Source organism: Ixodes scapularis, unplaced genomic scaffold (genome assembly GCF_016920785.2).
Source record: "Ixodes scapularis isolate PalLabHiFi unplaced genomic scaffold, ASM1692078v2 PGA_scaffold9__187_contigs__length_104089568, whole genome shotgun sequence".
Taxonomy (NCBI): Eukaryota; Metazoa; Arthropoda; class Arachnida; order Ixodida; family Ixodidae; genus Ixodes; species Ixodes scapularis.
Window position 1 is genome coordinate 31,890,897 of NW_024609884.1, and position 14,169 is coordinate 31,905,065.

The 14,169-nt window shown below is 42.8% G+C and overlaps 1 protein-coding gene across 1 annotated transcript in view; it reads left to right on the forward strand.

Annotated features, from left to right (window-relative positions):
* The window catches only part of LOC8034357 (rab3 GTPase-activating protein catalytic subunit), a 284,365-nt gene that overhangs the window by 17,425 nt on the left and 252,771 nt on the right, over positions 1-14,169 (forward strand). Inside the window, exons 9-12 of the mRNA XM_040222765.3 lie at positions 6,070-6,148; positions 6,245-6,313; positions 7,955-8,028; positions 9,736-9,828. Coding sequence (XP_040078699.2) covers positions 6,070-6,148; positions 6,245-6,313; positions 7,955-8,028; positions 9,736-9,828 — 315 coding nt within the window. The remainder of the gene's footprint in view (positions 1-6,069; positions 6,149-6,244; positions 6,314-7,954; positions 8,029-9,735; positions 9,829-14,169) is intronic.

Consider the following 14,169-nt stretch of genomic DNA (forward strand, 5'->3'; position numbering starts at 1 on the left):
GGCTGAAACGGACGAATAAATAGAGGTACCGCGCCCTCTTAAGGCTAGTTACTATTGGCATGTTATTTGGGCACACATTGATGAACATATGTGGACTGAAATAATTCCCAATCTGCCGCTATGGCATTGCTCATAACTAGGGTTACATGTTTTTGATGCCGCGATAAACTCCGAAAAGTAACCCCCGAGTGGTTTTATCAAATTCGGGGTAAACCGGGAAACCCCAGACTGGAACTCTCCTCGAATAAGAAAAGCCCAAGCTTTGCGGAAAGAAATCTTTATCTACAGCTTTATTTCGTGATGACCCGTAAGCAGAGTAAAAAAAAAAAAAAAAGAAATTGTGTTTAGAAAAAGTATTTAAATAAATCAGACTTGTTTTATTTAAATCAGTTTGATTTTATTTAAATCATTATAGCTAAAAAGTGATTCTTTATCACTAGATGTATTTTTTTTACATGGCAGACTGATTGATCAATCATTCCGATGACTGATAACAATGCGGAAAAAAGATTTATTGTAACTAACTTTTTATTGGTGTAGTCCCCGCCACACTAAAACAGCTTGATTTTTTGGCCAGTTAATCGCCATACATGGACGGTGGTGATGTGAAATTGCACACACCGTAGGAGGTGTTGCTATTTGTTACGCCTTTGGTGAACTATAAACGTTATATTCGCATGGTGTTTCGCTTTGCCCGGCTATTTATAGCTTTGAAATCCGCGCGCATGATGCTCACTTTGCATACCGGCCGCTCTAGTGGTAGTGTCAAAGGGGAGCACTTGCTCTTCCGATTCAGAATTCCAGCACTTCTAGAAGTTTAATTCAGAAGATGAGAACTCATCATCTGAGGGAAAAGCTTTGTAAAGTTCATCCAGTTAGGAATCTAAAGCCGCTAAAATGTTGTGAAAGTGGACGCACCAAAATGAAACTGAATGGAAGAAAGGAGTCAATTTTTCGCCCTTAGTATTTTCATTTAATGCTTCGATACACCTAAACAGCTTGCAAGCATTATACGTGCTCCCACTAGATAATTAGAGAAAAACCTTTTCATTTACTTTTGTTATACTATTCCTTTGAAAACAAAATCCGACCTCTAAAAACCATCTTTTGAAAAAAACAAACAAAAAAACTGACCGTCAACGGGTTCAAAGCTTTATTTGCTTTTTTTTTGTATGTTCTGACTTGATTGCAATAGAACGTTACGTAACTGACGAATGAAACGGAAGTTAGGAATCAAACTTGGTGCTCATATTTGATTAGAAAGGCATGGTTTTGTGCTCGTATTTGGCCTATACTTTGTTTCAGCTTCCGTCCGAGCGCAGCCAAAGGCTGAGGGACGGTTTGCAACTTCGAGAGAGCATTCCTACGCATTACAAAGTAGTCCGCAAAAGTAATTTTTTTTCAAGTAACTGTTTTGTGCGTAAACATTGCATAACATTCCAGATGTGTACTGCTGAGGATGATTTGCAACGAAAGGAATTAAATATCTGAAGTTTGTTTTTATTAATATATCTAAAGAGTAATGCTATATGCACTCCGGAGTGCAGCTCGGCCGGAAATTGCTAAATGCACTACGTTTGTCTTGTATAAAACGAATAGTCACAACGGGTTTGCTAAGCGGTGGCATAGCGTAGGGGTTAAGGTGTTCGCTCCGTACACAAGTGTACGGGGTTATAATCGTAATGGGCCTACCTTTTTTTTTTTTTTGAACATTGTTTTGTTGAGGCATTTGGCGATATTTATATTTCTTTTTTTGCGATGAACACCGAATGTTGTCGACAAAACTTTGCAGACTTCGCAGGTCGGGGACAGCGGGGCTTGGGTTGCCGGCTGGACGCCGCGAAGCGGCGTGTATTGGTTAACTTTTCTTATTAGCAGCCGCATACTGTCGCCGCGAAGCGGCGTGAACGGAGGTGGGGGGCTGTGTTAACGAGCTCCCCAGTGATACACGCGCAGTTCGAAAAAGGGTGGCCAGAGCGGCATAAGCTCTCCACGTAGTGCATATAGCAATTTCCGTCCAAAGTGCACTACGTAGTGCATATAGCATCGCTCATATGTAAATGCATGCGGTTTGGTGAAAACGCGTACATCTGCTGGCAACACGGCTGCAGCCTCGGTTCTCTGCAGCCCCCGGTTCTGTGTGATTTCGTTCCCGTAATGGCCAAATCATGTTCTTCGCTGCTTTCCTCACCGAGTCACTTCAGAACATCCTTTTGCAAAGGCACGTTCGAGCGTCAGGCGCGAGCGATCGTGATGAATGTCTACTTTCAAATTCGACAGGAGACTCCGGCCGCGTCGTACCGTGAATGCGTTGTTAACAAGAAAAGCGTCCGGGCCACTACAATTCACTGATACACAGCGAAATCGGGACACCCCTTTACTTGCCGATCACATTGAACGCCGAGAAGCTGGTGGAAAGGGTTGTGCCTCGAGCTCTGGTATATCCAGACAATACAAGGAAACATCAACGGCCGGGTCATCGGGCACCTTGCAATGTTTACTTACATCCCGAAACTATGCCATATGCCAGACGGGTGGAAAGCTTGGACACAGATGCCAGCAGCCAGCCTACGTACTGACATACCCTGTGACTAAACTTCAGATTGTGAAAGGGCACTTTTTAAACCTGTAGCAGACTATACCGTTGATACACCCGTAGCAGACGAAATACTCGGTGAGCGCGGGCGGTGCGGACGACCAGCGGCGCAGCGGAGTGATACAAAAGTGCAGGCGAGATCGCGTGACCTATTGCCGGCGTGTGATTGGCTCCGGTCACACGTAGCTTTAACTGCACTCGGACAAAAGCTGGAACGAAGTATTGTATAAATGTTTCTCGCTTGATTTTTTTAAAATTTAAGTACAAACAAATGCAATTAGAAAGTGTGAAGTATAGACAAGCAAAAATATTTCCATGGTATTTTTGTGGTAAAGGTTTGATATAAATCATCATAGTAGATCTGGTCTGATTTAAATCACGATTAAAGTCATCTTGATTTTTATTCTCCACCTTGTGTGGAGGATAGTTCGCACCGAACTGTCCTCGAGGTTGTTTCTTCGGGAACCATACCTCTTTCCAGTTTCTTTTATTGGACAAGAAGTTTTCCAAGGTACTATCGTGAGCAATATGAGAGGGAACAGCGGAGCGCGTGCCAAATAGCCTCGAACCCTACCCGTGGCGATACGCTGCGGCAGCTCTTGGAAAGAAGGTGGAGAGAGCGGTGCGCTTTCGTCTGCTAACGGCACCCCCGCCATGCTGGCTTTCCTCTCGCGCGGCACCTGATAACGATGAACATTGCTAGGTGCTTTTATACGTCGTATCATTGATAGCTTTGCGAACTTGAAAAAGGAAGCTCGCGGCAGCGAGATGAAAACAGTTTTATTGACGCCTGCCAATATAAAAGAAAGACAAAAAAATTAATACACAAGCAATGTGGAAGGAAAAGAAAAACACTGTCTGGAGTGTGAATACTTTTTTCTGTTCAGTGTGGCTTAAAGCGCGTCCTAAGCGCCGCCGGCCTGGATGACACATTCCATCCTGGAAGGCAGCGAAGCATAAAGGGCATCCACGAAGGTGCTGTCACTTTGAAGTCGCTCCCACTGTTCTTGAATTGCTCTCCAAAGTTCGTCGGCGTTTACGGTGTCCAGCGAGAGCTTCGAAAGATTTACTTTCATGCGACCCCAGACTGGCTCGATAATATTTAGATCTATGCCCTTTGGGCACCATGGAAGGCGCATTACCCCTCGCTGATCCAGGAGGTCCGTCACGACTTTGGCTATATGAGCCGGTGACAGATCATGCTGGAGAATATAGCAGCCATCTGGCCATGGCCCGTTTAAGACATACGGAATCATATCGTGGTCCAGTATGTTGCAGTAGGCGACACTGTTGAATTTTTCATTGATCCTCACCAAAGGACCAAGGCCTTGCAAGAAAGAGCTGCTCACACGTTCACTGACGTCCAACCGCTTGTAGCCACCTCCTTCACGTTTTCTGGGCGATAACGTGTGCATTCAGTGCGCCAAACTCTTTGCTGCTGATCCCAACGGGTTGAAAACGTTGACTTGTCGGGAAAAACTATGCACTTCCACTCGTTAACAGTCCAGCTGCGGTGGTCAGTTGCAAACTTCAAGCGGACTGCCTTGTTGGATGGTGTGAGAAAGCGGCTTCTGAGCGGTGCACCGTGGTATCGCTGACATCCAGTTCAAGAGTGGTGCGGACAGACTTTGCATTCTGGAATGGGTCGTCATTAACGGCAGCCACAATCATCAGGTCCTGGTCGATGTTATCGTGGGGCGCATCTTTTATCTGGCCTTCATCCCGGTACGCCCGGACTATCCTGTTCACTGTCTTCATAGGGCGTCCCGATAGAGATGCAATATTCCGCTGACTATAACCTTCCAAAGACAGCTTTACTATTGCCTCTCGTTCAATATGAGGCACTCTAGCCATCGTTAGAGACTGGTCAAAGAATCACGGACTTGCTGCCCGTATTGGAAGTGTCGCTGGGGCGTATGGGCTGGCAGAGTTCGAAATAAAACACAAAAAGCAACCGTATGTGGGAATGATTACAACGCTTCCCAATCACTCTCTTTTTTACTGGTTGTGCGTGAAAAATAGAACAAATAGATGATCCAAACGTCAATAGTTATCATTGTCGCCAACCGCATTTTTGATCACGGTGGTATCAAGTTGTATCAAGACGTTAACGCCGTTAGTTGTTGGCGATGAACTATACTGCGTGAAAGGTAAGCTGCCAGTGGCAGGGGTGCCGGCAGCAGACGAAAGCGCACCGCTCTCTCCACCTTCTTTCCAAGAGCTGCCACAGCGTATCGCTACGGTAGGGTTCGAGGCTATTTGGCACGCGCTCCGCTGTTCCCTCTCATACTGCTCTCGATAGTACAGTAAACAACTTAATTTTTGCTCAATCAAATTTTTGCACATCGGTTCAAATTTGAAGATTTTTTAATTATTAGTGGGTTCCAATCTTAGCAAAACGAAAATTAGAACCTGACATGACCATGAATTGGGGTGATCATGCATTCCGGCTTTTAAATATTTCTTTCCAATATTTAAATACTTATGTTATTAATAGAACATATGTAACAATCACATGAGAACCTTTGCATGTGTGTATTCTCGTTGTTAGATGGCTGCTCACAAATCACCGTCTTTCAATGTAGCTTCCGAAGTGTCAGCATTTGGCTCCCAAGATTTTGCGGGACCTATTGTTTTGCGGATCGTAGGCGATTTTTGAAATTCGCAAACATTAGGTTCTTGCAAAAATTGAGTCATTTATAGTATATGGGTCTCTAGAGGGTTGGGTTCCAACCTCTAGAGATCTATGTCCTGTTTTGTTCAACATAATTCCCAAAAAATGTATAGGCATTTTTGTCCGACAAAATAAAATAGAAAAAAAAAAAAAAACAGAATCTTGGGGCGGGGGGAAATAAACCCTGGAAAAACACCCCCAAATTTGAAGAAAAGTAAACCCCCAAGACACACAACTCCACTCATTAGGTTCCATACTTTGAAACATAAGCTTGTGCATTTTGTTTATTTTCATGGCAACTGCACGATTTATTTTTAATACATTTTCAAATAGCCGGTTTTCAAAACAAAAGCATGCTCAGAATTTGATACTTTCTTGGTCTAACTTTTTTTTTCTTTTTTTTTTGATATGACAAGACAAGAGGCACAGTGTATATCTTTCGCCTGGTCTGTTCCCATATTGCGCACTGGACTTGATGATGCAACAGCATGTGAAAATCGAGGCGAACATGCAGCTGATTCACTATAAAGAGCGTGCACTTGTGCCTAGGTCAGGACAAAGGGAATGTAAATGTCTTATTCTTCATAAAATGTAGTTGCCTATAGTAAGGTTCAGGAGTATTTAGCTTGTCCAGTTCGTTTTTGTTTGCCTTTCTATCCACACAGTTGTATGCAGTTTTTGCACCCTGAATTGTGTGCAATCTAACTTCTGAGTCTGTTTCCTTTTTGTGTTTCATCATTAGAATCTTGAACTCTTGCACGGTTATAAAAACTAATTGATATTTTTTTTTTTGTGAAAGATGTGAAGGACGGCTTTTTTGATATGGAGAACCTCAAGCTAGGAAAGCTTCCGTTCGGTGCCTTAGAAGATCCCATTGGGTAAGCACCCTCTTAGCACCGTCCTTCGAAAGGACAATTTGCAAGGACTGAAAGTGGTTTATCCCCTGCTTTTATGTTTCTATTTTGTTTCTATAGGGAAATGCAGCTCTCTGTTACATGGCCATCCATTCCAGAAGACATTATTGTTGATAATGATGTCTACAGGTGGGAAACCATTACTATGCTTTTTTTTTCTCTCTTACTCGCATTCTTTTCTCATTCTAAATTCACTACTTTTTATATAGTGCAGTCTTAAGTAATATGTAATATGAGGATGAACATTTAATTTGATTTTGTGTCAATCCGAACCAGGATGGCGCAAATTGTATGTCTCGGTCTGTCCGTGGTCTACTTGAGTGTTGTTCCGAGCTGCTACCATTAGTTTAGAGGTCCGGTGGCACAGGCAGCTTGATGTGCTTTGTCTGTACTTCGACTCGACCGACTACTCTCACATGATAACACCAGAGACCAGTAGCAATGCCCGATTTGTGCCCTGCCAGACGCATTTTCAAATATCTGAGCAGTTGTAATTTGGTAATGAAAACTGACAAGCCAGGAAACATGTTGAGGCTGCAATACATAGTATGTTAATGTGTGCACCATGACCTTTTTGGTGTTGAATTAAATTAATAGAAAATATATTGTCTATCTAAAATTTGTATGCAGTCTCGTTGCTCAAGGAAGATAAATTCAGTGGCTCACTTTGGCTCATATGTGCCAATCATAAGTGTGTATTTTTGAGTGTGTATTTTTCAGGGAAGCACATAGTAATAGTGTGTTTGTCATCCTTGTTTCCTTATCCTCGGTGTTTTAATTCGAAAGAATTAACTGTCCCATGGAGCGAGCCAAAGTCATCAGCTTCAAACGGCCCCTTAAATCCTTTCTCCAAGTGCAGCCAGCTCCCAGCTATGAAACCACACAAAAAGCCTGACAACGGCACCTAGTTTCCTCGATCCCAAAGGAGCGGAGTAAAGCTGATGGATTTCGGCTTCAGTCCCATTGGCTAGCGCACGTCGACGAGGCTCTCATTGGCCGCTGCACGTCAGTTTCAATAACCGCTCACCCCATGGCGCTGCATGTTCGTCAGCGTGCCATTAACACGGTGCGTCCCAGATCAGCGAACCGAGGAGAGGGCGCGCGCGCCGACCAGTGACGAAAAGTACACAGCAGACGAACTAAGGGAGCGGACGAGCGGCTTGCATGCTTTCGCATTCACAACTCGTAAGAAAAGTGCTTAGGTGTACCTCGAGCCTTTTTTGTTTTCAAGGTTAAGAACCGCCAGTTTCGGTTTTTGATATACATTTCTTATAATTGTTTTCATAAAATGGGTATAGAATAAAGTTTTTGGTTAATGGATATCTGTTTTTTTTTATTCTGGTAGATTAATAATTTGTATTTTCAAGCTTCATAAAAATATTTTCATAATATCCTCTGAGATTTCCCAGCCCAAAAGATAACCCACCCCTCTTTTTTGTCCACTTTTTTCTTTAAAAAAAATTGCCATTAGAAGTTCTGTTATCCGGGTACTGTTCATTTGTGAAATGAGGTCGACAATGTGAGTTTTAACAAACAATAGCTTTTGTTCTTTTGACAACTTCGAAGGCAATTGAATAAGCAGTTTTTGGTCTTTCAAATCGAGAATTTTTTCTCAACTTTTGACCACACACTTAATTTTAGGTCAGCCCCTTTTCTACCCCACTTTGTCTTTGTAGGGGATTGCCTATCTTCTGGAACATTACTGTAAAAACCCTTTCGGTATATTTAGAGTTGCTTAGAAATATCTCAGTTGTTGCATCCTTATTACAGCGATCTTTGTCCTGCAAATGCTCCCAAGTGGTCAGTCCGAATGCGCTGGAATGAAAACCCACATTGCCTTATGGGTGAGTGAGCCTTTGCTTACTGCATTTCTATGTTACCCATGCACCACTGCGGACTTGCATTAGTTCTTTAGGACACTTGCTGTTGTTCTATCTAACGCCCGGGTTGATGCACCATCACTCTTCAGTGTAATTTTATCTTGTTTTCCTTAGAAACATGTAGAATCTTTTTCTCTTTTTACCTGCAGAATTTTGACTTCATTGTTTCCATTACCATGTTTGCAGCTTGTTTAAAACTCGTGTTATAGGCAAGATTTAGACTTGTGTATTGACATTGTGGCATTTAAACAAGGCCTGCTAGCATCTTGATGACATGTCTTTGATTTGTTGTTTTCGACTTAAGTTTTAATCCTTTTACGTTGTATTAGTACTGGTGTTTTAGCTTTTTAGCTCTACATTTTTTCAAGGTCTTGAGCTGTTTGTAAACAGACCGAACAATTAATAAATAAATAGAAATAAATAGTCATCTGTGACTACTAGATGGCTATCTAGTACTTACTGTTGGCATATTATTTGTATGGTCTCTAATTAATTATGGTGTAGATGCCTCCTTTTGCAGTGTTTGTACACTGCAGAAAGAGTAAGCGACGTTAAGGGACATGTGCATAAGATGAGGTGGACAAGACTAACTTTTAATTTCATACACTTTACTATTGTGCCGTCTTAATTGATATTATTGAGCCGTTGATTCAGTTAACTGCACAGGTGGGTACTTGAGCCTGAGAGTTTAGATTTTTTTTTAAGATCCGATGACAAGGTGAATCTATATTTTCAAAGTTAATAGTGAGTACATGCACAAATCAAGGATTAAAACCATTTTTTTTTAATGACCTCGCTAGGTCTATTTCGCAAAACTGAAACTGCATTTGGTGCAGTCGAGGCATATATTTTGACAAAACTACGATGTGTGAAAAATTTATCATCTTAGTTTTCATCTGCTAAATTATTTTACTAAATGAGTGCATGCTGCAGCAACTATGAACACCATTTCTTATTTCTACAGAACTGCCTGCCTATTGTTTGGAAAATATATACATTTTTTATATTTAATTGCCCACCTGGACAATAATGCATGCTGAAAACTTTGAAGTACTTGTCCACCACATGCCTGCATCTTTGTGACAAGTTAAAACACGGTCAGTGAAGAAACTCCATGGTGGCGTTAATGGCTGACCAACTACACGCTGTATAAATATCCCCACAACCCAATTATTATTCCATGGTGGCGCAAAAGTCTGTATACATACAATGACGTCATGAGTTGACACCAGAAATTACAGATGTTTGATGTGCACACCCCTACCCACCATACATTTGACTGCACATGCTTGCCAGTCATGATGTACATTCATGAACATGGTAGACATTTTTTACTTAAAGGCGTGTGCTCCACTTACATGCCACAGAAAAGAAAAATCAATATTGCTCTGTGCATGGAGACTATTTTACAATCCTGCATTCATTAAACCATTAAAAAAAAATTTTTAAAAATCTTTGTGCATATATTCACATGCACAAAGTTATTGTTTTTATATGGCCACATGAATGCAGGATGGTAAAATAGTCTCCATACATAGAGCGAAGTGTTTTTTCTTTGTAAATGGAGAATTTCCTAAACATATTTTAGTAATTTGAAGCAAAAGAACATGCATGTTCACAATACTGCTGTTTGTAGTTAAGGGGTGTATGTTTATTTTGTTTTTTCTTCAGAGGAGTACCTTGGAAACTTTGCTGTTGTTTGTAACATGAGAGAATCCTTGGATGATGTACTCAAGAACATGGTGTTAGAAGATGACCTTCCTGGTAAGTATGGCTACATTTTCCCCCGCATTATACCATGAGCCAAATGAATGTAACCTACTTTAAACAAACCGCGAAAATCAGTTCCTTGACATATCGTGCTGCATTTAGTGCAGAAGAGTGCCTAGGTAGTGACTTTTGTAGGTGAAGATATTCTTGGGTGAACTTCCCTCAATCAAATAAGGAACACTTGTTTTGGACACACATGCATGCCCAACAAAGTGTCGTGGACCACACAAGTGCTTTGCAAAAAAGTAAAAAGCCCTTCTTGCTATGTTGCGTTACCTAACACCTTGTTGGGCTCGGTGGTGGGCATTGCACCGCTGATTCTGAACAATCTTTGCCCTCTTATGGCACCTCACTTCTCCAAACCCCGTTGAGGGCACGCCCTTAAAAGGTCCTGCTTTAAACAAAAACCCATTGATAAAGATCCTGAGGTAGAATCCTTTACAAAGTTTTTTGTTCTTCATTCTCTTGATGAACAGAAATCAGTTGCTAAGATGTCACCTTTTTTTGTAACCAAAGTTCTAGAGCACCTTGTAGGGTTCTCCTACACGGCAAAAAAACTGCACTCTGGAGACCTCCTTGTGGAGGTGACCACCAAAAAACAAAGTCAAGTGCTCCTGAAGCTGACCAGTATTCTTGACGTAAAGGTGTCTTTAAGTCCTTACCGCACGCTCAATACCATCCGTGGAGTCCTCTCCGAGGACGACTTCTTTCACACTGGTGAGGAAGAACTCCTTGAGAGACTCCAAGGTGTCGGCATTGTTGCTGTCAGGTGCATCATATTTCGTAAAAATGGTGAGGAAATTCCTTGCAAACACGTGATCCTTACTTTTGAAAGACACACACTTCCACAAGCCATCAAGGCAAGATATCTTAACTGCCCCATCTGCCCTTATGTCCCCAACCCCCAGCAGTGCTTCAGTTGCCAGCATTTTGGCCATGGATCATGCAGCTGTCAAGGGAAGGAGACATGTGCAAAATGCAGCAGCCCCGACCATCTAGCTGACATCTGTGAAAGTGCGGTTTCCTGCTTCAACTGCAAGGGTCCTCACCCTGCATACTCTCGCTTTTGCCCCTTATGGCGACAAGAAAAAGAAATCCTCACCCTCAGAGCCAAAGAGGACATCACATATTCAGAGGAGGCAAAGCAAAAATTCTCTTTCCTTTCAAAAGGTATGTAATCTGACACGGTGTGCAGCGGCCCTCCACCACAAACAAAATCGAAGGCTACCCAGGTCTCACCTAAAGACCTGGCAGTGGCTCTTTGGGCCCCAATCACCTCGCAGGGGTAGCAGCTCCCCCCACCTTTTGGAGAGAGCACACCAGCTGCCCCCTAGTCTCAGGACAGGCAGGTAACGCCAGTGCCTGTCCTTACTCCAAGGCTTTCCCCCGGAGAGAAGGAGTGACACTCCCGCCCCAGCTCACTGGAGAGGGCCTCCTCCTCCAAAAAGCGGCACAACTCTCGTGCATTTCCCTTGGTACCCAAGGGGCTGGAGTGGGCAGAGTTAAAAGACGGTCTGCCCAGCACCTCCGCTACCTCTTCGGCTGGTCGTGACTGGAGCCTGGCTCCCCGCAATCCAAGCCGGAAGAAAACGCTGGCTAATACCAGCGGCACGCTTCAAGAGGCAGACTTGTCCATGGAGTTTGACGATTCGGCTGCTTCTGCGTTTGACTCGGACACCATGGAGTGGCAGACGCAGACCCGTGCAACGTAGAACAAAAAACTGGTTACTGCACCGAAGTAGTCCATGTCTTTCTCCCTATTCAAGAGCGCAGCTCTTGGGCACCCGTTTCCGGGTTGAGTGGCTTCGGTGTAACTGCACGTTGCAGTATGGGATGTTTCCTCGCTAAATTAATTTCCCCGCTATGTTTAGTGGGAAAACTGGCCCGCTAAATTTAGGGGGGAAATTAACCTTACATGATCTCAACACCAATTCAGTTTCCCCACTAAATTTAGGAAAATGATGTCATGACTTCGTGACGAAAGGAGGAGGGGATGGGGGAGGGGCATACCTTCCTTTCTTCAAAAGGAGGACGCGGCGGATCGGAAATGCCTCTTGCATTTGTACGACACCCTTGTGCGATCTTGTCTTGATTATGGCACCATGCTGTACGGATCAGCTTGCCCGTCTGCTCTCAAGATGTTGGATCCTGTATACCATCTTGGCTTGCGTTTGGCAACAGTTGCTTTTTGGACATCACCTGTACTTAGTCTGTATGTGGAATCAGATGAGATTTCACTGTGTATAAGACGCCAGTACTTCAATCTAACATACACGTGTAGGATCCTAACGAACCCTGATCACCCAACATATAATTCAGTACAAAGGTCCCAATTCAATCGTCTCTTTGACAAGCATTGTCAGACCCTTAAGTTTTCGTATAGAGCTATTTCGTTCCTCACTTCAACTTCATCTGGACAGAACCTAATTCAGAATGCAGTCTGCGTTGCCCCCTGGAATGTGGTGAGTGTTTTTTATGATTGGACTTTCATTAAGTTTAAAAAGAATTGCACATCAGCTCTTCGATTCAACAGAAATTCCTTGACCTGGAAGAGAAATATAAAGATTATGTTCACTATTACACTGGCTGTGTCAAGACTTCATCTTTTGTTGGTTGTGCTGTGCACTCTGGTCATTTTGTAAGAGTAAAATGTCTTGACGAATTTGCGACTCCATTTACTGCTGAAATCTATGCTGTGTCGTTTTTGCTGGATTATATTCTGAAAACTAAAACTAGACGGGTAGTATTATTTGTGAACTCTCAGAGTTCCATTACTGCAATATGCTCTCTCAAAGCCACTAAGAATATGCTTGTGGAACAAGTGCGAGGTAGACTTAACGGAGCTTTACATAAAGGTCACAATATAAAATTCTGCTGGGTTCCAAGTCGTGGGAATAAGGGTTGATGAGGAGGCAGACAGGCTCGCTGCATCCTCATGTAACTGCTCTCAATATCAAGCTAGCTTACCCTATCGGGATATCAAACCATTAATTAGGTTGTCACTCTTTCATTTATGGCAGTCAGAGTGGGCTATGGAGTGTGATAACAAGTTCCATGTAACCAAGCCAGTCCTTGAGTCCTGTGAGAGATCTTCACTTCAAGGGACACTGGCATAATATTTATGCTCGCCAAGGTTTTTATTTGTACATGACATGAGAGCCCAACTACCTAGAACAGAATTTGCGACTTGAAATTTGTTTTCTTTCCGCCCAAAAACCACTGATCGAGAACTGACCAGTTGGAGTCGTGCTCACTTTCTTCTCCATGGTCATGTGCCGTTTTCTATGGTTTAGACACAACCCCCAAAGATAATCAAAGTCATGGGTCATCAAAGTCATACACTCAACATTAAAAATAAAAAAAAAAAATATTATACCCATTTTTTGTTGCTTTTAAAAAACTGTAAATATGTTGATTGAAAAAAAAAAAAAAAAAAAAAAAGTTACTCAGACAATTGGAAGCATACTGTGCGTTCACTGCATAATTCTCAACATGGCGTCGTATCGCGTATCGTGGGTCTTGTGAGCTGGACGGCGATGGCGGCGCACGACAGGCGTGGGACCTCTACTTCAGAACCACCTCCGTCGCTGTTGCACCATAAAACCCGCAAACACACATGCCATGTTCTTGGGGGAGGCCACCCAGTGCTATCTTCTAGTGCTATCTCCTTGGCTGCATCGTTGTTCATGATAAATTACCATCTCCTGGGGAAAAAGAACAACTATATACAGAACCTCAAATAAGAATGTCTAATCTTACCATCAGATGCATCAACAACAAGCACAAATCACCTTTGAACTAAAATATGATCGTCCACATCATCTTCCAACTCTCTTGCTAGTGTTATCAACAAAATAGACTGCACGAATCTCGAGACTTCATATGTTTCCGAGGAGGAGCATCATGCAAAGAGCACTCTTCCTTGGCTGTGCATTTGATAAATCGCCATCTTGTGAGAAAAATAAAAACTATACAAAAACTGATTTTAGAGCAAATACCGCCCATACTTTCACGCGGGACCAGCAAAGAACATGAAAACCAAAACTGAAACCAGAACAAGCCTTCCGACGTGCAGTTATCGATGTTCCAGGTTTATTTGAGAAATCATCGCTGTTGGAACTATAATCTGATGATCCGACATCATCTTCCGACTCAACTGGGCTAGTATCGGCAACAAAATCGACTGCAGATGCCCTCGAATTGTAAGGCTTCAAATGCTTCCGAGTAGGTGCACTGAATGATGAAGACGCCATGTTCGCAGCGTGGAGCGCTCTTTCTCGGTTATGTGTTTGGTTGTAATAAATCGCCATCTCGTGGGGGGAAAAAAAAAAAGTG